The sequence below is a fragment of the Mytilus trossulus genome, chromosome 3 (genome assembly GCF_036588685.1).
Source record: "Mytilus trossulus isolate FHL-02 chromosome 3, PNRI_Mtr1.1.1.hap1, whole genome shotgun sequence".
In the NCBI taxonomy this organism is placed as follows: domain Eukaryota; kingdom Metazoa; phylum Mollusca; class Bivalvia; order Mytilida; family Mytilidae; genus Mytilus; species Mytilus trossulus.
In genome coordinates this window covers 58323296-58337158 of record NC_086375.1, presented here as the reverse complement: position 1 = coordinate 58337158, position 13863 = coordinate 58323296, and the positions used below count along the sequence as shown (strand labels likewise).

Here is a 13863-nt window from a genome sequence, read left to right as displayed (position 1 = left end):
AAAGATGTGCCAAATACGACTTTCTATAATCTCTCTTTCATCTCTATAAAACAAACAACTCTCTCTACAAAGAAAAACAAATCGCCATATAGATACAGCACACAAGCAAAAAATAATCATAGCACATAACAAACGAGGGGATGTATAATTATCGGGCCACGTCAAAAGGATATAACAAACTATGGACAAAAAAGTAAAGATTGATAATATACAAAGACAGAAAAAAGAAAATTACAAGACGTTATTAAGATGATAGATAACCAACGAGGAAAAATTAATAATTTCAAAATTAAAGTTTTCTAGTTTGTTATAGATTCTGGTACTGAGATGACCGTTTATGTTATTCGAGTTATACATCGTTAGTCTGTTGTTTCATTAATTTCCTGTAATGTTCCTTAAAACCATGATTCGCCCAAATTTCATCTTTGTCAAATGATATGTTTTTGTATGGGGGATTGCCTGAGTGCTCATTTATTTCTTATTAATATACAAGACACTCGTAGAGGTACGATATACCCAAAACGCACAATTTAATTCAAGCTTTGAAGACGCTTGTGGATTTTGATGTCACTAGTACAATATTCAAGACTCTCAGGTCATGGTCATTAGCAGGTATTTTATAACCGAAATTTGTGCAAAATTTTCGATGTTTTAGATAATTTGATACATTTAGTAATAAATGATTACTGTTGCCAAAACTCACCTTCAAAATAACTCTTCGAAAAAAATAGCTGTTAAACCTTCAAGTACACAAAAAAAAGATTCAGTGACACAATTTGTATTTAACCTCATTAAAACAGAAATTTATTTAACATGTTTAACAACAACATATCAATTTTAAGAAGAAAACATCTGTGATTCGTAATTTGACGATTTTACCTAAAAATAATCCATTTAGTGTACCTTCTCCTACATGTGTATTGATGTAATGTCCTAGTTAAAGCCACGGTGCATATACAGTGGCTGAATTTTATGTAAAAGGTTGTATTCCAACAACATTGTTTTAATCATAAATCAAACATTTGCAAGTCTTCTCCAACTTTAAATTAAAATGTCATCATGTATTACAATCCTCGACATGAAAAACACCAAACAACATGGTACCAGACACAAAAATCCCTTTATTACTAAAATTAATGTGCCTGTATGTTAAGAACTCAAAGATAAACTTATCATAGATAATATAATTAAAATTATGTACGCCAGACGCGTTTCTTTTACAAAATAATCATCTACCTTGTACTTTGAGTATAATGAAGTGGTCTTGCAAGTACGAAGTACTAGTAACCAAAATTGAGTGATGGTTCATGTGACGTCCCAACGTGTTTTAATATAACCCATATAGTGCAACTGCAAATTGTAGTTTGTCGATGAAATATAAGGGGATGGAAGTAAAAAAAAGGGGGAAAACTTCTTGAAAGAGGCAAAAAAAATCCCTAATGTCTATTATAATATAGTCGGTGTCCACTTTCGATTTCATCTTTTTGATTTTCAAAACATTCTTTTGCGAAAAATGGAAGGGCATGTTATCCCTTTCCACTAGCTCCTACGTCACTATACTATTTTTTATGTCTGTATGACAGGTTTTGTTCTGATGTTTTGTTGTTTAAAGGTTTAATTACCCATTAGTCATGTAGTTGAACTAAAAAAACATAAAATCTATTTGTTTGAGACTCCAATATTAGACATTGCATGAAGATGTCAACATTTTACACAATGAAATACTTAATGATTCTTCTTTCAAGAAAGGTCCGTTTTCCGACACATTGTTCAGACGGATATTGAAATTGTCCTGGTTATAATAAAATCTCTATTGATTTTATCTGGCTTCCTGTTAGTTAATTTCAGCATATTGTCCAATAGACCTTAATTGATAATCAATATTAGAACGAATATTTATTCGTTTAACAATCAAAATAAATTGCAAAAGTACTGGAATTTTAAGTTCATGAACTTGCAATCAACTTGAAACATAAATAACACAAATTTATAACACAAAAAATTAGAAACCTGAAGCATTTGAATTTTGTCAAAAGTAATTAAGAGGCTAAGGTCAAGAAAAAGGGTTATATTACAGATTTTGGAAAAGTTTTGCATACCACTTTGTCTCGTTAAAATATATTTCTCTGTTAATGTTTTGAAATATAACTGAATGACCCCAATTTAGTTTTTTTTTGTCCAAAGATTTACGAGTTTTGAACAGCGGTATACTACTGTTGCCTTTATTTGATTCTTTTACAATATATGAAAATTTGTATAGAGAGCATATAAATTTTCCGATTCTCTTCTTAGATTTATCTTAAAATAATTTCCAATGTAGAGTTTTTTCTTTAAAAATTGGTATGTTTTGTCTAGATATTATAATATAATAGTACAATAGTTCCAGGTTATGTCTGTTATTCTTATAAAATTTTGCACAGATTATAACTTAAATTTGAACTCGCCGTTTCCTTACTAAAATAATTAGATTTACCAACTGTGAATCTCGTATGATAGAATTGTATCACTGATTCTAGTCGCTTCTTACTAATATATGAAAGCTTCATTTTTATACCAAGTGAGAGTTATCAAACAATTATCATGTTCTAAATAAACAGTCCAGCATTGTGCCGTCCACACCGACTTAAGACCCTCGTTTTAATACAATAAAATTGGGTTTATTATGATGTAATTCGTACAAAAATGAAAGAAGCGTGTTACATATTGCATTAGACATTTCTACCAGTGATGGGTTTCTGTAATTTTCAAATCAAATATCTTGTAGTGATCGCTGTATAGGATCGGCGTTATGTCATTACGATCTCTTTATCGTTTTCTCTGCGTCATTTATGTGCTAAAAACAGGTACATTTTCTTTCTGATTCGTTACCTTTATCGATCGATTCAAAATCGATAGGAATTGTTCAAATGTGAAGTCATCACGATTGATTCTGACGATTGTCATCTTACGCCAGCCAAATATTGTGCGCCGCATTAAATAAACGGATAATTTTCATAAAGATTTTAGTAACAATATTTATGGAACTATTATAGTCATATGTTAAAAGTTTAAATGAAAAGTATTATGAATTTTAAATTCAGTTGACAATAGTGATGAAATTGTTTTATAAAAATGTATCAGTTTTATAACTTGATACATAAGAATTTCAAAATGACAGATTTCCTAAAAGGACTTATATCTTGGCTATTATTTTCTGGTAAGATTTTTTAAAATATTACATAAAAGCTTTAACCATTGATTGATAGGTAAAAATCATTCCACTGTATGATCCGAATACAGAAATATTGTTTGGTTGGAAATTTTAGGTAAAAAAAAAATCAGCGATTAAACTCGTCTGACAAGATGTTTCTCGGCATCTTAACAATGGTGCACTGTACAACTTTAAATATAATATTTTTTTCACCGGCAGATCTGATAATTCCTACCTAGAGTTATAAAATTATGACTAAAACCACATTTTTCTTCCAAAATTAGCTTTATTATATTTTGAATAAATATAGAAGAGGGACGAAAGATACCAAAGGGACAGTCAAACTCGTAAATCTAAAACAAACTGACAACGCCATGGCGAAAAATGAAAAAGACAAATGTCACTTCTGAAACTTAAATAAATGTAACAACTTACAAGGATTTGTGATACTCTAGTAATAAAACATATATTGAATGGTCAGCTTATAATACGTAAAGACATGCAAACTACTTTTTCAATTTAGTAAGAAAGCAAGTATAGTGGCATTATTATGAACAACATGCATCTTTCCTTTAAGGAGTGTCGATGGATACTTGGACTAAGGGATAAGACATTAAATTCATTACAAAAGTTTGCTTCCGATGGTTTATCTTTTGTTATTTATTTTATTATCATTGAAGTGTCATCTATCAAAAAGGGAAAATCTGAATTGTAATAGTCAGTATTTGAATATCATACTACAAATTTCACCAGGAATAAAAAAAAAACATGGTCCCCTTTTTCATTGTTCATCTTTTAGATTTCCTGGCTGTGTTTAAAATCTGCTACACAATTTAAAGTTTTCAATCTAGTGGTAATAATCCATGTATCATGACTAGGAAACCTGTATATATTTATCCGTCACAACAATTAAACTCAGTGGACAGCCAGGATATTTTCTGGTTTGAGGGCCAGAAGGATTATGAAAATAAACAGCCTGGCCTTTTAAGAACTAAATGCCGGTGACAAATAAGTAAAAAAGTAAATAAATTGGACAAGTAAGCATGCGCAGCCACAGATAAAAATATTTTTTCAATTAAAAAAATCATACAGGCCCTCCAGAACATCAATAAACTCATCATAGATACCAGCACTACATTTATTATATACGCCAGACGCGCGTTTCGTCTACGACTCATCAGTGATGCTAGAATCCAAATGATTATCCCTGATTAAAAACGAAATATTAAAATAAGAATAACTTTGAAAAGATATAGACAAGGAAGGATTAAGATACCAAGAGGGAAGGCGAGTAGAAAAACTTTATTTGTAGACAAAAAAGACTATCCCTTGACAAATAAAGAAGAAAAAGACGAACAAACAACAAATAACAAAAGTCACTCAGAAAAACACAGCTGGAACAACACGAATCAAACCTTAAAAAACAGGAAGTGAACTTAATGATCTAACTGTTAATTTTCAATCATTTTTTTTGCATTCTATTTGTGCGGGTCAGCAATATTACTGGACGGTTTAACAAAACTTTGTCTAGGTCAAATATTTGTCTTTCTCCATGCAAATGTATGTATTTGAAAATTCAAAACATTTTTGAAACTAAGAAAAGAACACGAAAGAAATTATTGTCACTAAATGAAATGACTGCCGAGATAAACTTTTTTGATGCCGGGTTTTCCATGCATAACCTACAATATACATGGCTTAGGTTATGTATAACGTCCATTCTAAGAACGTTGATTTTGTTGAACGAGGAATACTGCTTTCTCAAAAGTTGCTAAGACAGGGCTATGAATCAATCAAATTAAGATCATCACTCAAGAAATTTTACGGTCGCCATCATGAGCTGATTGGCCAAAAGTGTGTCAGAAATCATATCTGATATTCTTCCTCAGTCATAATTACCTTCCATCATTACCGAACCGAACAAAGAGATAACACGACGGGTGTCGTATACAGGAAATGCTTACCCTTCCGAAGCACCTGATTTCACTCTCGGTTTTTAGTGGAGTTCGGGTTGTTTCTTATTTATCATTTATAACTCTTGATGTAAATGTCCTTTGGTTTTGTGAGTTTTTGTTTACTTCTTGGTTTTGATTATTATTATTATCTATACATTTCAGTGATTGAAGCAAAGTCAAATTCAACAGATTCGGTAAGTTTAACATATATTATGTATTTGCGCCCCCATCCCCAACCAAACTAATAGTAAAGCTTTTGTGAAATGACTTATAAAGCTATCTTTTTAATTGAGGAGGGAATATTAAAAATTAAAAATACCATCACGGTAGATTTTTCTACGTGTTCGTTTTTGTTCTATGGTTAGTCCCAACTTCGGTGTTGACATTGATAACAATTATATTGTATTTTTTTTTTATAAATTTACTGTTTCCAAAAGTACGAATTATTCTAAATACTAAGGATTTTCTTATCCAAGGCATAGATAACCTTAGTCGTATTTGGCACACAGTTTTGGAATTTCAGGTCATCAGTGCTCTTCAACTTTGTACTTTGGCTTTCTTTGCTGATGTGATCTGAGCGTCACTGGTGAGTCTTATGTAGACAAAACGCACGTATGGGGTACCTGGTACCTTTGATAACTATTTGCATGTCGAAATGTCTTATTGTAATGTTTATTTGTGTATTTCTTTGTCCTGAATGTTCTTGCATTTATTTGTACTGTAGTCCTGTCATGTAATGTTATCATTTTAGTGTTATATTTAACATTGCCATAAAGGCAGGAGGTTTGGCTAGAAGCAAACCAGGTTCAACCACCCACTTTTTTTCTTAAAATGTCCTATACTAAGTCAGTAAAATGGCAGTTATTATCTTATAGCTCGTATCAATGTGTGTTTCATTATCGATTTGTTTTTTTTGTTGCACTTCAGTGTTTCTTTTTTTTTTCGTTGTTTTGCTTTTATAGTTGATGTGTTTACCTCAGTTTAAGTTTGTAACCCGGATTTGTTTTCTCTCAACCAGTTCATGACTTTCAAACAGCGGTATACTACTGTTACCTTTATTTAAACTAATTGAGGAAATTGTATACCAAGTCTTAAATTGTAGTTTACCATATACGTCGTCAGTTCTTCTAAATACCGAACGTGACCTATTCCCGAATATGACTGTTTGGCTGAGTGTGAATTGTACAAAGCTATTAGCTAGATCATTTTAAATACATTTTGATGAAATACATTGTTTTTGTTTGTTGGTTATATTCTATTGTTGTTCCTCAATTAGAGATAATCAACAATTTTAATATTTGATTGAAATGGAAATATCAAATTTGTTTCTTACTTAACAAAACAACCACACATTCTTGTCTGTTCTATGATAATGATTATATGTAAGGAAAAAGGAAATGTCCATCTTCCTGTGATTTATTTCTCAAGGCTATTTTCTAAAAGTCCTCTATCTATTAAAATGTTAGTAGAAGAGATTCAAATTTACTCTAAGTTTTTAACGTTTTTGAACATGTTGCCAAATTATAATAGCTTAAAGGCAATTTTGATAGATCGTTGCCATGGTCAAATTATAAATTACTTAAGGTGGCACAAAACTTCAATTTTGGTAGATCTTGGCAAATTTCGAGTATTTATCATAAATATGTATCAGAAGGACATTCTTTACCAATGGAAGAAACGATATATATGTATTGTCCAAATTTCATGACTTGACCTCGTAAGACCAAAAACACTAGTGACCTCTACGATCTGCATGCGCATCTCATGGTACTCTCAGCATATAGGTTCAATTAAACGGCATTTTTTATAGATCTTGTCAAATTTCGAGTATTAATCATAAACATATATCAGAAGGACATTCTTTATAAATGGCAGAAATGATATATATGTATTGTCCATCGAAAATCAATTCATTTTTGTTAGAGATAGCTATTGGCTTCTTCATAAACAATGTTCGCAAAATTGTCTTCATCGTAACATACTATACTGAATATCATTACTATTTAATTAAGTCTACACTGAAAACAACGTTCAAACCTATGATTGAGTTGGATAAAAATCGTATTATTTAAACATGTGCATGTAAAACCAATTTCGTTGTATTAGGGTCTTAATACATCACAAACAACATTTTCAAAAGACAAATAAAAGTAAAAAAGTATGTTCTAACAAAACGCATTTGACTAACAGTTCGAACAAGTAATGTTCGTAAACCATGCTGACCCCTATTGACGATTGCCAAATAAATTGATCACAACATGTAACAAAATAATTTTTTTTATCTTCATTTAATACCAAACAGAAAAACAACTAGATTTGCCATTGCAAGCAATAGCGGATGGCACCCTTCCCCTATTGCCAGGTGAGTGGCAGCCATTTAGAAAATTCCAAAGTCATAAGAGTGCTTCTACACATGCAAATTATCACTTTTGTGAAGTTTCATTAAGTTTGGAGCATTTTGAAATTTTGGATTTTTTTGGTGTTGCCATGGTGGCGGCGGCCATTTTGAAAATTCCAACTTCAAAATGCAACTCTGCACATATCAGTTACCATTCCTGTAACGTTTCATCCAGTAAGTAGCACTTTGATTTTTTTTAGAAAATTTTGAACATTTTTGCTGTAACCATGGTTACAGTAGATAATTCCAAAATTCTAAAAGCAGACATCTCATTGCCACATGTCATGTTATATATCAATACAGTTTTATTCCATTTGGTGCAAATTTTTTTGAGAAAATGCAGAATTTATGCATTTTTCCATAGGGTCAATGCAAAACTTGCTCCTTGTTTCCATGACAACAGCGGCCATTTTGGACTATCCAAATATTGTTTTGACATCTTAGGTTACTGGGTAACATTTTCATAAAGTTTCGTCTAGTTGGGTCTTATAACGAAAGAGTTAGCATTTTTGATATTTTAGTTGTTTCCATGGTAACGGCAGCCATTTTAAAAATTCCAAGACCAAAATGCAGCTCAGGCTATGCCTATTACTATTTCAGTGAAGTTTCATCCAGTTTGGAACATTTTGAATATTTTCGGATTTTTGCTGTTTCCATGGAAACGGCAGCCATTTTGACCATTCCAAAGTCAGGTGCACAACTTCACATGCTGGTCCACATTATGGTATAGTTCCATCAACAATGGTCAACTCAATTCCAAGAAACTGCGTGGACAAAATGTGTGGAAGAAGAATAAGGAAAAAAAGAATCGATGAATAACAATACGTCACCCCAACTCCGTTGAGGGTGCCATAATAAACTTGCGACAAGATGGTACACCACAAACATGAGGTGCAAATTTGTACACCATATCCGGATTTCGACAATTCAAGTCTCTTCAGTGGTGTTAGACATCGAAACAGTATTTGGAAGTCCATATACTTTACCTCAATTTAGAATAAATTCTTGAATTTCAAACAGTCGAAATAGGATGAACGGATTACATAAACCGGAGGGGAAATATAATACAAGCTCAAACGAAGTCTAAATTGTAAACAACGTTCAAACCTTTGATTGCGTTAGATAAAAGCCACAATTTTTATACGTGTGCATGTAAAACGAATTTCGTTGTAGAGAATCTAAATACAGCACAAACAACATTTTTCAAAAGACCAAAAAAAGTGAAAAAGTATATTTTAACAAAAGGCATTTGACTAGCAGGTCGAACATCTGATGTCCATTACTATTTAATTGATATACATGGTTATATAACATCTTCCTGCCTTATATATCATGTGCTGTAGTACGCCGCCAGATTAAAACTGACGTGGAAAGGTAACACATGCCCACCGAAAGCTCTTGTTGTATATACATCTTGAACAGACAGTATATCTTACTTTCGAATGAAATATATTATTGAAGTGTCTGATTTGGATTAACGATCTGCATATATCCAAGAAGATTTAAAATACTTGATAAATATTTTATGTGGTTTAAGAAATTCTATGATATTTCTGTCAAGTGTGAATTTGATACTCAAGATGTTATACCGTATCATTGATTTTCAATACGCAGTGTTTGATAAAGATTTAACAGACTAAAACGTCTTGCAAATGTCAAGAAATGTTTCAGTATAAAAAAAACAATCTGTTAGTATAACAAGCAAATTCAAACGATTTTCTTTTATTTCCGAAATAAAACTGATTTTTCAATGGTCATTTGTGTTTTTGTTATCAACTGTATCGTGCTTTTTAGTGTTTTTCCAAAAGCGTTTTTTGTTAGTTTACTGATTAGATTCAAAAAATGAAATGGTAAAGATTTTGTCAATCATACTTTAAAATTATAGATCTGTGATGTATTTATGCTTTAGAAACAATAAGGAAGCTTAGGTTGATTGGTTTTGATCATATTGAGATTTTTAACACTAGTTTAACCCTGTTACGTTGTTCTTGTTAGGGTCTAGTGGTTGTATTTTGTCACATTAATTATCAAAGGTACCAGGATGATTATAATTTAATACGCCAGACGCTCGTTTTGTCTTTATAAGACTCATCAGTGACCTCATATCAAAATAGTTATAATGCCAAACAAGTACAAAGTTGAAGAGCATTGAGGACCAAAAATTACAAAAAAGTTGTGCCAAATTTGGCTAAGGTATTTTATTTCCGGGATATAAATATAAATCCTTAATTTTTCGAAAATTCAAAGTTTCGAAACAGGAAATCTTGTTATTTATTTATTTTCGAGAATTAATAGTTAGTCATGGTTTATTGAGAATCTTTGAAGGTCTCTGTTTAATGTATTCACCATTTCCTGGATTCTGTACCGTTTCGCGCTTAGTTTAAAATGATTATTAGATACTTTTGTTAAATAGTGAAAGTATAATACACAAAAGGAAAAGAAATAAACAAATACATTGGACAAGAATAAAACAGAGGGCACCATTTAATTCAAAGATATTGTAAAATCGAATCGACAAGATGAAGTCACATTTGAGAGGGTAAAATAAGTTAAAATTATATATATTGTTAAAACTAAAATTCAAAAATATATAGAAAAAGGAGGTTTCGATTCCCCAAGTGCGTGTCGTTATGTGCAGTAAAAATATATGTTTTGTTTTTTATTACAGGGTCGATTTGGAGGATTAACAGATGATATGATAAAAGGACTTTCTGCTGGATTTGGATTTTTCATAGCGCTTATTTTTCTTATTTGTCTGGTATGGTACTGCTGTTGTGCAGAACCAAGGGATTCTGAAAATGTGAAATGGAATACTCAATCATCAAATAATCAAAACAGTTCACAGACAAATCGACGACAACATGTTTCAAATACTAGTTCTTCAAGAGCAGACGAGAATAGAAACCAGAACAGACGAGTGTTTGCATAGTGCGATTGTTCTTGTTACATTTGTACTAGCTTGTATGCTCTTAATGCGGACTTGTGTAACAGGACCGAAAAAAAATCGTATATGTCTAGATTGAAACTATAACCTTATGTGTATATTGTATACAATTGTGTAATTATAGTTCAAAATGCCTTATGAACGAATGGCTGTTATGTGATATGTTATTTGTTAAATATTTTTAGTTTTTAAGCATGCGTGAATCGTCAATGAAAATGTGTTGTACAAAAACAACCTGATCATACTACAACAAGTGATCCGGATATTCTAAATATTTGGGATAACAACAAAGTTTTATAAAGAAAATCAAAAAAGAATATGGAAATGAATAAACATTGTTTTTTAAATCAAATGGCGTTTAGAAAAAAGTGACATGTTTTTATCACTTTGCGTCAATCTAACGTACATTCATTTTCGGAACGCAGTATTTTTGTGATTCTAAATTTTATTAGACGATTAACATGTTTCATTATCCAAACGGACAACATTTAAATAGAGTGCATTTTTATAAAATATTCCTCTTTTCGTTGCGATCTGAAGAAAGATATGGCCATTCTAAACAAAATTTGATTCGAATTGGCCATGTTTGTCTCGCTTTTTCCGAGTTGGGGCTATATCTTGTGATAAGGTCATGTTAAGCAAATCAATGATCCTTAGTTTACAGGTTAACAAGCATGGACATATGTCGTTTCCGTTAAGATTAGTTGGACCCGCCCCCTTAATCTGGATAGATCGACTTTATAACAGTTGCTTAGTTTTAGATGATAAAGTTTATGAGTATTTTAAAGAGAACCACTAATTGTATGCTAATGTTATTAAATCCTTAACAAAAAGTTTCAATTTAATGTCATTGAGTGGGAGTAAAAAAACTGCAGCATACGTGACACACATTTACTACTGTAACCTTAAGAAAAATCACATTATAATCATCACCATTTATGAAACTATTTGTCAAAAATTAACTGGTCTTTGCTGGATGAATGATGTAAAGAATTCTACAAATTATCGATATTTGGTTCTGGTTAATTAAAACGATGATTTCCTCCTAAACTAAACACTAAAGTGGAAATGTTTTTATTTATATCTTTCTTTTTTTTTATTTCTAGTAGTCTAAATAGAAGCTCAAAATTTCAGAACTTATTTATTCTTTGGACATTCTTTCTGGATTAGTCTGGAAAGGTGGTAACGATGGTTTTCCGCCACTCGGAGTGTTCACTGAGAACACAACCAATTTGGTAATTATTAAATTGAAGAAAAAAACACGAATTCAGCAAGTAATGATTGGATGAAATGTCCTGGTATCTATGATGATTTTCAAAGGCGGATTTTTTTTGGGGGGACCAGGGGGCCCGGGCCTCCCTTTTTGGGAAAAAATTAAGTTGCTTATATAGGGAATCACTGAAGCGTGACTGGAGCGGGCCCCATCTTAGGTTAGTCAGTGGGCCCCCACTTATGAAAACTTCTGGATCCGCCACTGATTTTATTCATTGTATGGCTTCACAAAAATTTCAATATTTTGGTTTATTCATATTATTTATTATTATTTCTTATTATTTCTTATTGAACAGTTCGCCTTGTATTTTGGTCTACCATACGTCTGTTATAGATGAACTGAAAAAACTTCGTGTCAATTTTACATTTTAAACATTCCATATGTTTGTCTTGTTAATTGCAATTAATCAAATAATAAAGAAGTAAAACAAATCAAATTCATGATGGATTAAAACCTCATATATATTATTTGTTATAAGATGACGTCGATGACGATATATTTTATAGAATAGTATAAGTAATATAAAACGAACAACAAAAAAGACACATGAACACATGAATTTAGATGTGAGAATAAAACATTTTCCAGTGTCTGTTAGTCAGTGGTTATCCTTGATTGCTGCACTTTTTTTTCGTTTAATGCTTTCAGAATATAAAAAGCTGTGTGTATACTCGTTTGAATATGTTTCACATTTTTCAGATCATTTTATAGATTTACTATGTTATGGGTTTTGCGTTTTGTGTTCTATACAGCGGCCAACATCCTTGTCTTTTTTCTGATGTAAAGTTGTGTCATTTACAATCATTATCTTCAGTAGGTATACACATACTAGAATTTGAGATCTCAGTTTTGAGTATTACAGTATAGTACTTACACGGAACACCTACCGTATTGTCGACTGCTTTGTCAGCAGGAACATACACAAAACATTCCAGAGAATTCAATTGGTCTTAGGTTGCTAGGAAAAATGCCTCAGATGGAAACATATGTATCACCGAACGCTTTCAGCTATGGGTACTCTACTTTCGCCCAACTTTTTTAAAATTCGTAAAGAATTATCAGCTTCAAAACTATTGTCTTACCTTCGACCAAATAATCATGAACAATGGCATGAGGTTACTCGGACTAAGACACATGTTGTAAAAGAAGTCATGCAACGGCTGAACCAGACTCAATGGTGTTATTGAATAAAGTAAATGCAGAAATTTGATATTGTTTTATTATTGGCCAAATTGAGATGCGATAGAATAATAATTCGGACTTAATTTATATTTTGAAACCATTATTTGTATGATGCATTTCCTTCTTTAATTACTGGCATGTGTGTCGATTGTTCTCAAATAGTAATACTAGATATAAGATTAAGAAAGTTGCACGTTATACAATCTTACTTTTCACTAATCATCTCCCTGTGCGCCATACCTAGATGCCAAATAATATGCTTAGACCAATGAAAATCAAAGAAAATTCGCTGTCACAGGATATCAGCAAATCCTTGAAACGGTTCATGTGAAAAGTTTCACATTACAATATGTATGAACCCGTATATCTACATGAACATATATACAAATATTTAGGAATTATTATACAGATAAAGGAAAGACTTTTCATTTTACATTTGAACATTTCTGATGGAAAATACTCGGTTTTTTTTGCTTTCCTATGATTTCCTATTGTAACGACATGAAAAAAACACGATCGTGTCTGATGACGTCACGTAGAAAGAACACATCTTTTGCAGATCATAAGAAAAGAAGAAAAACATTTGCCTGCTAATTCTTTGAAAATCATTTGAGAAACCGATTCCACCACCAATTTCGTGTAATATGATATTTATCCACTCTCGACAGTTAAATTTTAAATATCTAAAATACTCTGCGAGCCTAGCGTTTTAAATTTCAAAATTAAACGGTCTCGGGTGGCTAAGTATCGTATCACAATCGATGCAGTGGTAGAATATATATACAACAGCAAAAGAGAGGTGAAAGATAACAACGTCATATTCAAGCAACTTTTGTCTGTACTTGATTATTTTCTGAACCAAATTAAAGTAAACTGGGAAATCCTTATAACCCAACCAGTTTCATTCTAGCGGTATTTTTG

General features: G+C 31.7%; 1 protein-coding gene across 1 annotated transcript; it reads left to right on the top strand.

Annotated features, from left to right (window-relative positions):
• The first annotated feature begins 2954 nt into the window (after positions 1-2954).
• LOC134709586 (uncharacterized) lies at positions 2955-12026 on the top strand. The gene is made up of 3 exons (XM_063569748.1): positions 2955-3196; positions 5308-5339; positions 10212-12026. The coding sequence occupies exons 1-3, from the start codon at positions 3112-3114 to the stop codon at positions 10470-10472; spliced, it is 378 nt and encodes a 125-aa protein (XP_063425818.1). The 5' UTR covers positions 2955-3111; the 3' UTR covers positions 10473-12026.
• Positions 12027-13863: the final 1837 nt, after the last annotated feature.